The following is a 15,043-nucleotide window of genomic DNA, read 5'->3' on the forward strand; positions in this document are numbered from 1 at the left end:
TCCCAATCAAGCTACTCGAGCACAAGGATTTTATGAAGGTAACACTCAAATATGGTTACCAAAAGTAGTATTTCAACCTAGAACAACTAAGATCACTCAAGTAGCACAAGGTTCCACCCAAAGGCAAGAAACCACAAAGAAGCCAGTCGCAACCAAGGGTGATGGAACCCCCCAAATGGATACCTCGTCTTCTAATACAGAAGCAAGACTCTTACAGTGGTAATAGTCATATATGGATACCAAAGCCTAGTGTCCATCGAGTCAATGAGCAAAAGAGGCAAATGCAAAAGATAGCTACACACAAACCAACAATAAGGTGGGTTTCAAAGTCGCTACTGGAAACTCAAACATAGAGCACCCACAAATAACAACAACCGCTTCTCATGGGAGATAAATCAAGGGCTCCATCATACCGTGCTACAATCATAGAACGTGTTTCACAAAGCAATATTGACCTATGATAGAAAAATCGAGAGGAGTCGAAGTATGCCAGTCTACTGGACAAAATGGTGGCATCCAAAGACTAAAATAGTGAAAGAGGCCTAAATCTCAAGAACCTATGGAATTGGGGTTTTGGCATTGAACAGGTACGTCCAAGTCACCATAAAAAAAAAGAAGGAATAATAGTCAAAATCGGACAGCTAAGCCACTAAATGAGCAAGACATTAGTCCCAAAGCTTCATGTAATATTCTTTGTGGTCTGAGAGTCTTAGCTATTCTAGGTACTTCTCAAGCTGGAAGAGTTGAGCATATTTATGTTGTGTCGCTCAAGGCCAACCTTAAAGCTAAAGACATGAAGACCACCCTAATGACCAAATTGCATTGGTCGTGTCAAGGGACAACATGAGCTAGGAAGGGAGGAATGTTAAGCAAATGTAGTATACGGGCATCGATCTAGTCGGACACTATATTTTCTGATCCCAGAGTTGCAGGTCAATTTTCTGAGTTGTAATTCTATCATGATATGTGTAGACCCATGTGAGTCGACCATTGGCCATTTAGAATGTCCTAGATATAAAAGACAATAATTTTAATGTGAAAGGGAGGCTTATCTTTTAGAGAGAAAGAGCTTAGTTGTACGTATGCTCAAATGGCTTCACAGCTTCAACTTGTAATCAACATATCTTGTGATTGGGTAATCCGACTTCAATTTCGAAACTTTGCATTATGTTCCTCTTTCTATGCTCTTTCAATTAAGTGTAAGCATTGCAAATTCTGTTGTGGTTCACAACTATACGCCTACAAGCCTATTTTTCATATTTGAAAGTGTTATTATACCTTAGGGCGACCTGTTTGGGTTGTTTTGTAGCAGGTTTTGTGACTTCGGTCATGATGAATGGTGATCCATGTACCTCAATAAAATACGACGAGACTTGGTAGACATGTCCCCTTAGTCCTGAGATAGCTTCCCCTAAAGTTTCATGACAATCCAAGTATCATGAGAATCCAAGTTCGTTTAGTCGTCGAAACAATGTGATGATCGAGGGCGATGAAAAAGAACATGGGCAGATTTTTCGATCATTGAGTGATGATTTGCTTATTAGGTTCATTTCTTAAGGACTACCAACCTCAAAGAGTCTTCGTGCCCTATCCGAGTCACTTCCCTGAGTATTGACATATTATGTTAGTGCCTGATAGCTATGCTACAGACGTCCTTTGTGGCGACTCGCTAACACTTCATGTAATACAAATTGCAAGAATCTCTCACTTAGATAAATACTTGTTATGTTTATTTTTTTTATTTTTTATGATAACTTTCTAAGTGTGTGAGAATTGTTCATTTGCACTTTGATGTCTTTAAACATGCATTGAGGCATAAAATTTGAGCTCATTGATCATTGCATGGGATGATGGGACTACTAACAAGAATGCAAAAAACATGTCACCCGTCACAACATAGATTGCACCACATAGCACAAATTGGGTCCCAACCATTTAAAAATTTGTTCTGGTTTTAGGTTACTCGAAAAATCTTGTTCAGGCTATGATAAAACTCGTCTAAACGCTAAACTAGCCCTTATGCCAAAAAGTTAAACTAGTTAACTTCTCTTCAACAAAGTTTTGATTCTTATTTTTAAAGCCCTTTTAGTATGGTAATATACTTATTTCATTTTCTTTCTGCACATGTTTTACCTCCTATTGAATTTTCACCTTCTAGAGTATTTAATGGATCCTTTGATTTAAGAGACTTATATGTGTCCTTTTTGTTTTTGTTTTTAGTTTCAAAATGCCAAAGCGACTTTTAACCTTTTTTTTTTCCTGTGTTGTATTGTAGATAGTAGTTAGCCATTGCCATGTAATTATTAATATTTCTTGAATTTTAGTCCCTTTTTCTTCTTTGGCTATATCTAATTGAGGGCAGGCCTTGTGATATTATCATAGAACAATTATTGTGGAAATTCTCAAAATACTACTCAAATTTCAAAGATTCCGAATATACTCCTCATATTTTACCATAACTTTCCAAAATGTCCTTCGATTTCTCCAAATTTCCGAAATACCCCTTAATAACCTCCTAAACATATCTAAAGACACTTTTTTATGGCAACTCAGGAAGACTAGGGTAAAAGGGCCAACTTAAGGCCACCTAAGAGGAAACACACTCTGGAAAGCACGCTAAACAGAATCGAGTGCTTAGACACTTAAAATGAAGATCGAGATCGTTTCTACCAATAGCAAAAATCTGGAATCAAGTTGCATTTATACAGGCGAAGAACGCCCACACAACATTTTTTATGTGTATAAAAAATGGGTGTAAATAGAAAACCAAAATGGGGGGGCATTTAAAGCCATTGTGCCAACAAAGCTTGAACCCAAGATCTAATGGCCACGATTGCAAGTTGGCTACATTGTCCACCCCAACTCTCACCCATTTGTGTCTCACAATGGGTCCAAAAGTGCACAAAAAAATTGGCCCCGGCAATCCTCCTAAGGGGGTGGGTTTTTTATTGGCCCCTTTACCCTAGTTCTTCCTCGATCGAAAATGATAGAAGCAGGATTTTGAATGGTATCGTGGGCTCATAAGATGAAATTGTTCATCATTTTTAGACACATATGCAGCTATTTGTGAGTTCCGTTCTGTTAAGACAATTAAAGATATAATTTTATTGTTATATAGACTAGACTATGCAAAAAATTGGGGCAGATCCACCCCGAAATGGTACAAGGGTATACTGTTTTTTTTTGAAATTTGAGGGTAATTTTCCCTCCGCCATGGCAACAGCAGGTACTCTCTCTCTCTCTCTCTCTCTCTCTCACTCTGCGTTTCTAAGATTTGCGCTTGTCATAGGAACGCCGAGCTTGTTTCAGTCACTCAGGTGCAAGGCTCTCGAAAAGGGGGTTGTATGTGTAGTTTGATGGTTATATACACTGGCGGTCCTGCGCATGCTTGGTGATGAGGTAGGGTAAAGGTGACACTAGCAAGTAGATACTGAATAACCTTGCTTGAAACGCCATGAGGAGGCGGTCGCTCACTTGCCAGCCACAATTTAGAAAATCAGAGCAAAACAAGACTATTCCACTTGCAAACACGTGTAATGAGGGCCATATATGCCATAGAGAGAGAGAGAGAGAGAGAGAGAGAGAGAGAGAGAGAGAGAGAGAGCTAAATTGGCTTCCCTTGCTGTATATCTGTATTGAGTTCACTGGCACAAGATGTGCTTACAGATAGCTTGAGCACATAAGGCCGCTCCAGATATTTGGCTTAGCAGGCGTTCAACGTGCAAGCTTGAGCACATAATCACAGCCGCTCGCAAATTTACCTCCGGCCACCCAAGAAGGCGAGCACATAAACACAATCGGCATCTTTGTGTTGATCAAGTGGACGAAACCCTGCTGGCTGGCTGGCTGCGAAATCACAGGCTTGATTTTTCTGGTCGCTGGAGCAGCAGCCGTCACCCAAAAAGGAGTGGCCACATCAGCCGACGCCCCTGTAGAGCGTGTGTGGGTGACTGCACAGCCACCGACTGTGCTTTTGTGCTCAGTACAAGAGTGTGTGGTTGTTTTGTCAATGTAAAGGCTTTAGAGACTTTTGTTACCCACTGTTTAATCTAGGAACGGGCCCCCAACAACCCGACAATACTGGACAGGCCAGAATGCGTTCCCTATTTGAAACGCAAAGTGATGCGCGGCAGCGACAACCAGTATCTGGAGAAGCTGGGCGAAGCTAAGCACATCAGAACACCATTTGTAAGGCAAGAATTAGTGATGGGTGGGAAAAGAAGAATTGCTTTTTGGAGGTCAAATCACATGTATGGTTTTGATTTTGAGGTCTTTATTCTTTGGGACAAATCGATTATTTAGCAGCTGTACCTTGTATTCTTGTACACGATCTTGTATCTGGAACTCTCTGTGTGTGGTAGAGAGCCATACTCACACTTGCGAGGTGGTTGTACATGCACTCTGGTGCTGATTTTGCTTGATTAAAGTAACAAGATATTGCAAGGGCCACCATTTTCGAGGCCAATACTGTCTTAAGAGGAAGTGCGCCTCTTTGTGCATAGTGCTGGTGATTTGAAGCACTATGAAGGCTTTCATTTTTAGTTTTGCCAGTCTTTTGTAGATCTTATTAGCTGTTCAGTAGATGGTTGGCCAGTTTCATCTACTCAAGTCGATCCTCTTTTACTTCCAAAGCCAGATTCAAAGAAAAAGGGGGCTTAATTAGAGTATGCAATTGAGTCGGGCTTTTCATGTTTTGAACTATAAGTGCTTCATCATGTGATCATTAAAGGACATAGCATCACCCTTCACTTGAGTTACTCCAGAGAAGACGATGTCTCTTTGGAGGTGCAATTGAAGAACCTGGATTTTTCAAGCTGACGCCCATGAAGGAACACATCAGCATTGTGCAAGTAAGTCAAAATAGATCCAAGGCATTGCCTGCCAAGTCCATAGTACGTAGATTGTTGCTGTATGCAACGTGTGGAGTTAGCCGGAAGGGACGGCTCGCCAATCGGGATCATGGGCACCAAGATACGCCCCGCCAAAGTCGGGAGCATTTGCAAACGAGATAGTATCAGATGGTTTTCTCCCGGTTTGGGGCCCTCGGTTTGCGGTTTTGGAAAAGTCGAGATGCGGAAGGGGCCGGCGGGTTCGGAGTCGGCATGGGGAACTTTGAGTTGGGCTTTGCGGTTCGAGCATCAGGCTTGGGAGCAAAAAGTTATGCCAATTTTAGAGGGGCAACAAAAAGGGTGGTTTTTGTAAAGCTTATTGTGTTTTTAGGAGGATACTCGGGGGGGGGGGGTGACTCGTGAGGTAGTGCCACGTGGTGGCGCACTAAAACCCACATGGGGTGTAGCACCTTGGAGGACCACGCTATATATACAAGGTTGAGACCCCTCCATTGTTGAGCAAAGAGGGAGAGGAAGAGCTCTAATGGGGCTCTCCTCACCCGCCTGCGGGCGTGCATGAGCAGCGCTATCGGTGCTGCATCCGGCGGCAACGGGCGGCCCTTGGCGCAAGGTGGCGTAGCGACGGCGCCCAGGCGGTCTCGGGTGGTGGTTGTGGAGAGCCCGTAGTGGGGTGTTCTGCCATGGGGGACCCCCCCTTTTATATGTTGGATACAAGGGAATGCTAGCGCAAGTGCCAACACTGACCTCCTTAAGAGTTGCTAAGTCTGGTGTTCGAAAGGGCCAACGAGGACAAAGTTGCCAAAAATGGGCAGGCACCTCTATATAAAGAAGATTTTTTAATCACTTTTAAGGGCTTTTTGGAGAGTTCTTTGGGCAGTTTTTCTTGTGAAGCCTCACGGGTATGTTTTTTTTTTTTTTCCCAGCCGGCCATAATTTTGGCACACGTGATGCCGTAAGAGGATTTTTGATCAAGATTTAGCGGTCTTTTCCCTGTGCGGTGTCGATTCCCCCCTCCCCCCCTCTTTCTCCTGCTGTCGTCTTTGTTTAGTGGTGTCGGATGTGGATGTTTGTGTCCCCCAAACCGACGGTGTGTGAGTAGAGAGAGTGAGAAAGAGGTGTTGTGTGAGTTGGAAGTGCCAAACTTAACCGCAATGGTGCATGCGTATGGTGTAATGATCTTGGCGGTCGTGTGTGCATTGGGAAGTGTGCAGGCGATGCCTTGCTAGTGTGATTTGTACTTGTTGAAGGTGTTTTCGAGACGATAGGGGTGCTGTGAATACTTTGAGCTATATAGAGGCCATTGTGTTGTGTTTCGGGTGTGTTCTCCATTTCCCCTCTCCATCTTCTGGTGCCCCCACGGAGGAGCCCAATGATTGCTCCTAGATTGACAAAAAACACAATTTTTTTCTGTGGGAAAGCATGGCGACACAGAGCTATGGAACAATTTTCAACGGTGAAGAGAGTCCAAACGAGTGGATGACAGATTTCGAGTTGTATATGCTATCATTGCGCATGTCTAATGAGGATAGCAAGATATAGACTTTCCCATTGGTGATGCGTGGCAAAGCTAAAGTTGTGGTTCGAAGCTCTGGAAGGTGAGCCGAGGTATGCATGGATGGATCTATGAGTGCGGTTTTTGCATGATTTCCGCAGGGAGATCTCTTTGGTCGAGATGGATGCAAAGTTGAAGGCTCTTAAAGAAGATGTAAGTGAAGATTTCAATTTGTTTCTTGATTGCTTTGAAGCACGTTGGGCAGGGTTGGTGGTAGCTATGGAGTTGGCTAACGATGATTACTTCAAACTGGACAAATTCATGGCGTGCTTGCATCCCAAGGTACGAGAAAAGGTTTGACTTTGAAAGCACGAAGAATTATAATGGTGTAGTGGCGATTGCATGGTCGAAGAGCAGGAAGATTAACAAGAAGATTGAGCAGGGCGTGATGGGCTACGAGACAATGGCTATTACTCAATCTCAAGGCCCTCGTGATGCTATCCAGGAAGAGAATCATGGGAATCGAGGTATGGCAGCTATTTCACAGCAATGGGTTAAGTGTGATGGATAGGGGACAACCAAGAGAAGGAAGAGGCAAGGCTAGGCTATTGCCTGGCTAGTGTTATAATTGTGGAGAGGAGGGTCATTATGCTCCGGATTGGCCGCATCCGCCTAGGGAAAGAAGATGCATATACCCGTTGTTTGGTAGAGGTAGAGGTCAAAGACAATTTAATGGCCAAAGAGAGAGCAGCAAGTTGAGAATCTTGTACCGCTAGCTGTGCTAGATAATGGTGAAGTCCCTAGGGTCAACATTATTGGCGTGGACAAGTAAGACGTGGATGTTTTAGCCAACAAAAGAGCGAGAGGTGAAAGGGAAACAGAGACTGAGTAGGAAACTAGAGCTTGCAAGGGCAAGGAGAAGGTATATGAAGGCAGGGAGCAGTTGGAGACTAGCAAGAGAAGAAGATGTTGCAAGATCAAACAAACGAAATTTTAGCTAGGGCCTGGTCATTCAAAATATGACCTGGTGAGTGATGTTCAAATTCAGAAAGCTAACACTACATTTGGGCAGTTGTTGGCATTGAACCCTACACTGAGAAGGCAGTGGTCTATGAGTGCTAGTACGAGGCTTCTGAGGGTTAAGGGTGATGTGCGTGCTGTGCAAAACATGGCCTTGAGGGTAGGAAATCCAACGTATGTTCTTCCTCGTGTTGATGCGGTCATTGAGAAGAAGATGTAGGTACATGCATACATAGACGGTGGAGCTCAAGTTTTTGTCATGTATGAAGCGGCTATGAGGGATGTAGGTGTCAGAGCGGTGGCAAGTAGAACGTGCGCATGAGGATGACCAATCATGCTAAAGCGAGATGCTTGGGTGCAGCTCAAGACGTGAAGGTAAAGGTGATGGGAATAGAGTGCCTTATCGACTTTTTTGTGATGAAAGCAGGTGACAATGCGTACCCTATCATCTTGGGAAGGCTGTGGCTTCTGGCAATAGGGGCCAAGCAGGACTGGGAGAGTAGGGTGTTCACCCTGCCTGACAGAGAGAAGGGGAGGTAGATATAGTAGACCTAAAGACCAAAGAGAGCCATTTCCATCCTATGGCAACATGAGGTGCAGACGATACGACGACGAGCTATGAGTACGAAACCGAGATAGCTTATGGCGAGGGCTACATCGATACAGAGGAAGGGGAGAGTGATGATGACATGTTGAAGATCGATGCTGATTTGTTTGGTGTTACCGTAGAGGGTCCTCATGCAAAAGAAGATGTGCAACCTCCATAGTTACATGGGACGGCGGGTCGGGGTCGGGAACGGGGACGGGGACGGGACGGCAAAAGTCAAGAAACGGGGACGGGGGTCGGAACGGCAAAAAAAAAAGAGAGTTTTTTTGGCATTTTTTGACCTACACACATGCCACACACATAGAGCATCACTCTGACCATAAATTTACACTAAATAGACCAAAGAACACGAGTCATATAGGCTGAAATGTGCTAATAAAACATCGATGATCGATGGATACAAAATGAGAAGTGCATGCCACAAGGGCTCAAGAGTCAAAAAGCCTAAAGGACTTAGGACAAGCCTGAGGCCTCAAGGATAACAAAAAGTACAAAGGGCTATGTAGTAGGTAGAGTCGTAGACTCGAGAGTCGAGTGATCAATGATCATCAAACTCAAGAAGTGCTCGCCTGCTGAATCTCCATATCGTCGTCGTAGTCGAGGTCGTCAGCGACATATGAGGGCTCGGGAGGCTCGCATTGAGGCTCGAAGTCCTCCTCTAGCTCCTCCAAAAGAGTATCGGCCATAGATGGATTCTCTTGTGCCATCTCCCACTCAGTGAAAGGATCTACCTTGTGTGTGACGCTCTTGGCAAGCATGCGCAAGTTAGCGCTCACAAACACCAAATCATTGGCCCTCTGAACCCCAAGGCGATTCCTCTTCTTAGAGGCAATGTGGCTGTACACACTCCATAGTTGCTCCAAGCAACTAGTGGTACATGCTTGGCTAAGGACACGAATAGCCAAGCGTTGCAAATGTGGGCCATCTCCTCCATAGTCCTCCCACCACAAAACCGAGCCAATCTTGTTGTGATCAAGCTGTGCATCTACACATCCATAGGAGCCCTTCTTTTGCCTGTAGTTGAGTAGCTCGTCTCTAATCTTGCGCCTAATGTCACTGCTAGGCTCAAGGCGCTCCAATGCAAGCCGCCATCCTTTGCTCACCTTCTTGTCGGTCTCTTGACGCCTTCCCTGAAACTCAGGGTCAAGCACATAAGCTGCCGCATGAAGTGGAGAGTAGTATCCATTCCACCTCGACTCACACAAGCCATGAATCTCCGCATACTGAACAGGGTCAGGCACAAGCTTCTCAAGTGCCTCTATCATCCGATCCATGGCTTCGTAGACTTTGCCAATGCATGGCTGCAAGCCATCCACCACTCGAAGTAGGTGTAGAATAGGCTTGACCATGGCGTCAAGAGTCTTCACCTCCTCCCACCAAGCGGCGTTGTCGGCCCATTCTCGGCATTTCAATCCTACTGCTGATGTAGACTCCGGCATGGCCTGGAACTCATCACTGAGAAAGAGGTCCCTTAAGGCTCCACCACATGTAGACAAGCGGCCTAGCATAAGCCAATTGAATGCAAATCTTGTCTTTGAATATTTGAGCAAGGAAAAGTGGCTCCTCTTTGAGAATTCATGGCGCACTTTTTGATGGTTGAGCACAAAGGAGACAATTCGAGAGGCGTCACCAATGGTGGGTGAAATCCATGACAAGTTCCCTATGTCCTTGAGGAGGTTATTGAGGCAATGCGCCATGCAAAATGTGACATGGATACTGGGATACATGCCCTCAATGATAGCTCCGGCTGCCCTATTTGACGCCTCTCCATCTACAACCATACAAAGCACATTCTCCGGGCCGGTGATCTCTATGGTGCTTGTCCACTCTGCAGTAAGCATCTCGGCGGCCTTGCCACTATCGGATGTATCATGTGACTCCACAAAGTACATCTCCCCTCGAGAGTAGGCCACCACCCCGTGGATGGACCGCTTGCGGGTGTCGCTCCATCCATCTACAAGGAGAGAGACGCCATTGGTCTCCCACAAATCCTTTGTTGCTTGGGCCGCTTGCTCCACGGCAAGCTTCTCTTTGTCAAGGAGGGTGGTGCGAAGCCTCTCCGATGAAGGTGGCACATAAGAGGAGCCATATTCCTCTATTTTCGTAACCATGGTTCGAAAGTATGGAGACCTATCCACACAAAATAGAGCATGTTGTGTTAGTATGGAGAGTCAAGAGTCGAGAAGTTATAACCCATTATGAATACAAAATGGAAGATTGCAATGTGCATATTCCAAGGGAAACTCACTGCGAAGCATGGAAGGCAATGTGGTCGTGGAAGAAGAATCGGGCAACCGACCTATCCACCTTTTCCTTCAATTTAGGATTCCAATTTTCGTTGAGAGTGCTTTGGCGATGCGGAACGGAAGAGGACGGTGTAGATGCATGGCTCTTGAAGCTTCGAGAGATGTCGTCAAGGTTGGCTTCCTTGGCTCTCGCGGTGTCGTCGTGGCGGAGGGATCAACGGCAACAAAACGGCCCCTCTTGGCCGCTTCCGCAACCTCATACACCGTGAGCTTCTCAAGAAGATTCAACCTCTTCTTGGGAGCTGCATGAGGACAAAACTTCACCTCGTGACTGGGTTCATGAAGAAGATGGGCTCGCACTTTGTTTGAACCCAGAGTTACCGGGGAACGCCAATATGGGGGCTTGGAACGCTAGAACGGCGTTCCAACCAGTCAAAATTCCCTGGAACGCATCGGAACAGACTGCCGTTCCGACAGACATGCCATCACCGGAACGGACCGGCTGGAATGGGGTGGAACAGGCCGGAACGGCCGGAACTGCAGCAACGGGCAGATTTCAACTTTTAAAAATGTAGCTGTTTGGGACTTTTGGGCAGCCAACGGCCATTTACAGCCCTATATAAATCCCCCCTTCCCCCATTCTTCACCAAAGCATCAAGGAAGTTTGAAGGGGGCCATCTCTCCCTTGCTCTCAACTCTCAAGCCATAGGGGCCTAGCCTCTAGCTCTCAAGTTTCAACCTCTCTCTCTCTTGGGCTAACCCTCAAGGCTCAAGGGTCAAACTCTCTCTCTCGGTCTCAACTTCCAAGAGGTGAAGCCTCTCTCTCAAGCTCTCTATCTCAACTTCTCATTGCTCAAGCCTCAAGCAAGAACGGAATCAAGCCTCTCTCTCTCTCAAGCCCTCTCTCAAGCTATCTCTCTCTCTCTCTCTCTCTCTCTCAAATCCTCAAAGATCAAGCTCTCTCTCTTTCACGGATAATCCATGGCTTCTTCTTCTCGTACAACCCCCTCCGTTCATGCGGGCAACACTCAAAAGGCGAAGGCATGGTCGTGGTGGGATGAAGTGACCTCGGAGGGCACCTTGTCGGCGGGGGGAGGTTCTCGTGCATGGACATGCAAGCTATGCTCTTACACGCGGAAATGGGGCCATGACAAAGTGAGGGCACACTTTCTTGGAGTGCCGGGACATGAGGTGAGATTTTGCTCCAACCTAACCATCGAGAAGAGGAAGGACCTCGAGGAAAAGGATCGGCAATTCAACCACAAAGCCAAGCCCGCACGCAAAGGTATTGATCCAAAGACCCTCATTTTCCCTTCTTCCTCTCTACCCGGTGTAGGTGTTGGTGCATCTTCACAAGGTCCAAAACGTCGCCAAAGGACCCTTGCCACCTCTTGGGACCCAAAGAAGAAGGAAGAGGTGGATGCGGCCGTGGCTCGATTCTTCTATCACGACCATATCCCATTTGTTGCGGCGAGGTATGTTCATTGTTTTATGATTTATCAATCTTCTCTCTCATTTCTTCCGTTATCGTCGGTTCCACCTTTTTGATACTAACCTCCTCTATGTTTGATCGAAATAGGTCGGAGTATTGGAAAGTCATGGTGCAACGGATAGGAGAGTATGGCACCGGCTATGTGCCGCCATCTTCAGAGGCTCTCCGGACCACTTTGCTCGATCGAGAGAAGGCTATCGTGGAGCAAGCAACCCTTAATATTCAGCGTCTTTGGGCAAAGCATGGCGTTTCCCTCATTGTCGACGGGTGGAGCGATACAAGAAAGAGATCTATCCATGGTCTCGTCGCATACTCGAGTGGAGAGATGTACTTTGTGCACTCTCATGGTGCCACCGAGAGTGGCAAGTCCGCCGATGTCCTCTCTGCAGAGTGGACAACGGCCATAGAAACCATCGGTGAGCAACACGTGGTGGCCTTTGTCACAAATGGGGAGGCATCAAATAGGGCAGCAACATCTATTATAGAGGGCCACTATCCGCATATGATAGTGTGCTTCTGCATGGCACACTGCTTGAACAACCTTCTAAAAGACATCGGCAAGCTAGACTGGATGGCTCCAGTCATTGCTGATGCAGTGAAGATTGTTACTTTCATCAACAATCACAACTTGGTTTGGAGTGAGTATCTCAAGAGGTCGGGCGGGAAAGTGCTTCTAAAGTATTCAGACACCCGCTTCGCATTCAACTTTCTTCTTGTGCGCTGGCTGTCTGAATGTCAAAATGCGGTCCGACAAGTCTTCATCAGTGATGAGTTCACCACCTCTCCCTATGCAAAGACAGTTGCAGGGATTTTGTGCAAGGATAAGGCAGAGGATCTTGAGTTCTGGAAGGAGCTCAAGAGTCTAGACGCACAGGTAAAACCGGTGGTTCATTTGCTTTGAGTTCTGGATGGCATGGATCCTTGCATTGGCAAGATTTATGAGGCAATGGACCGCATGATTGAGCAGCTTGCACAGCTTGAGCCGAACGCAAAGCGGTATGAGGAGATTCATGCGCTTTGTAGCTCAAGGTGGAATTCATATGCCTCTCCTTTACACGGGGCAGCGTACATGGTGGATCCAGAGTTCCAAGGTGCAGGGCAAGAGACAGATAGGGAAATCATGAACCAATTTACAGAGATCTTAAACAAGATGGTTCTAGATAGAGATGGTCGACGCATTGTCAGAGATCAATTGAGACAGTACAGAGAGATGCGGGGGTCATTTGGCAGTCCAGATGCTCAGATTGATCGCAGGAAGATAGGTTCAGTGCTATGGTGGGAGGACTATGGCTATGATGGCCTTGAGCTTCAGAGATTGGCGATCCGTATTCTCAGCCAGTCAGTTAGTACCTCATGGTTGGAGCAATTGTGGAGTACCTTTAGCCACATTGCTTCCAAGAAGAGGAATCGGCTTGGAGTGGAGAAGGCTAATGATCTTGTCTTCGTCAGCGCAAATTTGAAAATGCTTTGCAAGAGTATAGACAAACAGACAGATCCTTTTACACAGTGGGAGATGGAGCAAGAGGCTCCTCAGGTAGGTGGAGATGCACATCCACCAACACCAGGTACTTCATCCGTGGCTGAGATTGAGCCGGACCTAGAGCTCGATGATGAGGAATGGGAGGATGTGCATGATTTACAGCTGGCTACTACGGATTGGGAGGCCTCTCAGGCTAGTGGCTCTTGAGTCTTGAGTCTTGAGTCTTTGCCATTTATCCTTACCTTTTTGTATGGCTGCTTGAGGCTTGCCCTCTTTGCCATTTGTAGCTACTAGCATCTTTATGGTATTTGTCACCTTCAGTCTTTTGGTATTGTGGTCAGTGGTCACTGGTTTACCTCCCTTTGTTTTTATTGTAGCACCTTGGCGGCCCTTGAGGCTTGTTAGCCATAATTAATTCCAAAGTGTTATCTCTGACTACTACTCTTGCAATTATTTGAGAGCATTGTGTATGGGCATTGTGTTTGCTCAATGTTGTATATGTGTTATGTACTCTGGGCGCCGCACATCCCAATCAAGTCATAATAAGGTTGAATGGTCTTCGAATCGTGTTTTTTGTGGGTATTAGAGTGAAAGGACTCTAGTACTACTTGTATTCAAACATATAACGCTAAAAAAAACAATATTTGGGTGTTTTTTTAGCCTCCCGTTCCTGTTCTGGGCCCGTTCCCGTTCCCCCGTTCCGTAGGGAGGCCCGTCGCCGTTCCCGTTCCGCGTTCCGGGTAACTCTGTTTGAACCACCCGTTCTCTTGTATGGGCATAGCTTGCATGTCCATGGTCTTGCACCGCCACCTTTGCCACGCGTCTAAAGTCGACTTCATCCCACCACGACCATGTTTGCACGGCGGGCCTCCTTCGAGAAGAACCGGCTTGAGAAGTGGAGTTGGCTTGAGATGACATGATGGTGGAGAGATTTGAGAGAGTAGAGCTTAGAAGTTAGAGGAGTTAGAGGAGAGCTTGTGTAGAGAGAGAGTAGAGGAGAGCTTCAAAGCGGGTAGAAGAGGAAGAGGAGAGCTTCAAACTTCAAAGTGGGTTGAAGAGGGAGAGACTTGAGAGTGGAGACTCAACTTTCAAGGGTAGATAGTAGATACTAGAGTGTAGAGTAGTCAATGGTCATGCTTGAGCCTTGAGCAATGACTCAATGAGGCTATGAGGCTTGAGCAATGAGCATTGAGTAGAGAGGAAAGCTTGAGCTTGAGGGAAATTGCCAATTGGAATGAGAGTATGAGTATCAAGAGGCCCAAGGGAGCCTTTTATAGCCTCCCAAGGGCCAAGGCCACCCAAAATGTGGCAGTTGGGCTGCAAAGAGCCGTTTAAAACGGTTATAAACGGTAACTTTCAGCTCGCCTGACTGCTATCGTCCCCGTCCGTCCCCGACCGCCGTCCCCCTGTGACCCGCCCGTCCGACCAGAAATCCGGCCGTCCCAAGGCGTCCCCTTTCATCCCCAGCCCGGTTACGGCCGTCCCTCGGCCCTAGGGCCCGTCCCCCCCGTCCCTTGTAACTATGGCAGCCTCATGTTCATGACAAATGCAGAGAAGGTGGTTGGTATGTTGAGCGAGGATTTGACCAAGCAAGAGAAGCAGAGCTATGTTCAGGTGTATGCCTCCTACCCTAATTTGTTTGCAACGGAGTACAAGGATCTACGAGGGGCGAAGGACGTGGAGCACAAGATTATTCTCAAGGAGGGATATAAGCCGAAGACACAGAAGTTACAAAGGTGGGGAGAGATCCAAGGACCAAAAGGAAGCCCTATGGCAGGAGATAAACAAGCTTTTGGATGTGGGCATGATCTATCCTGTGAAGGAGTCAGAGTGGGTTTTGCCAGTTGTCATCGCTG

At 46.5% G+C, this 15,043-nt stretch overlaps 1 protein-coding gene across 2 annotated transcripts in view; it reads left to right on the forward strand.

Moving 5' to 3' along the window:
• Positions 1 to 3,075: 3,075 nt before the first annotated feature.
• The window catches only part of LOC147433676 (DNA oxidative demethylase ALKBH2-like), a 68,039-nt gene continuing 56,071 nt past the window's right edge, over positions 3,076 to 15,043 (forward strand). The window contains exon 1 of one of the 2 annotated variants that reach the window (XM_086489777.1): positions 3,076 to 3,226. In XM_086489777.1, the coding sequence (XP_086345903.1) occupies positions 3,127 to 3,226 (100 nt within the window). In that variant the 5' untranslated portion in view covers positions 3,076 to 3,126. The remainder of the gene's footprint in view (positions 3,227 to 15,043) is intronic. The other variant, XM_086489778.1, reaches the window with a different exon arrangement.

This window comes from Adiantum capillus-veneris, chromosome 19 (assembly GCF_014529385.1).
Source record: "Adiantum capillus-veneris isolate H3 chromosome 19, ASM1452938v2, whole genome shotgun sequence".
Classification (NCBI taxonomy): Eukaryota; Viridiplantae; Streptophyta; class Polypodiopsida; order Polypodiales; family Pteridaceae; genus Adiantum; species Adiantum capillus-veneris.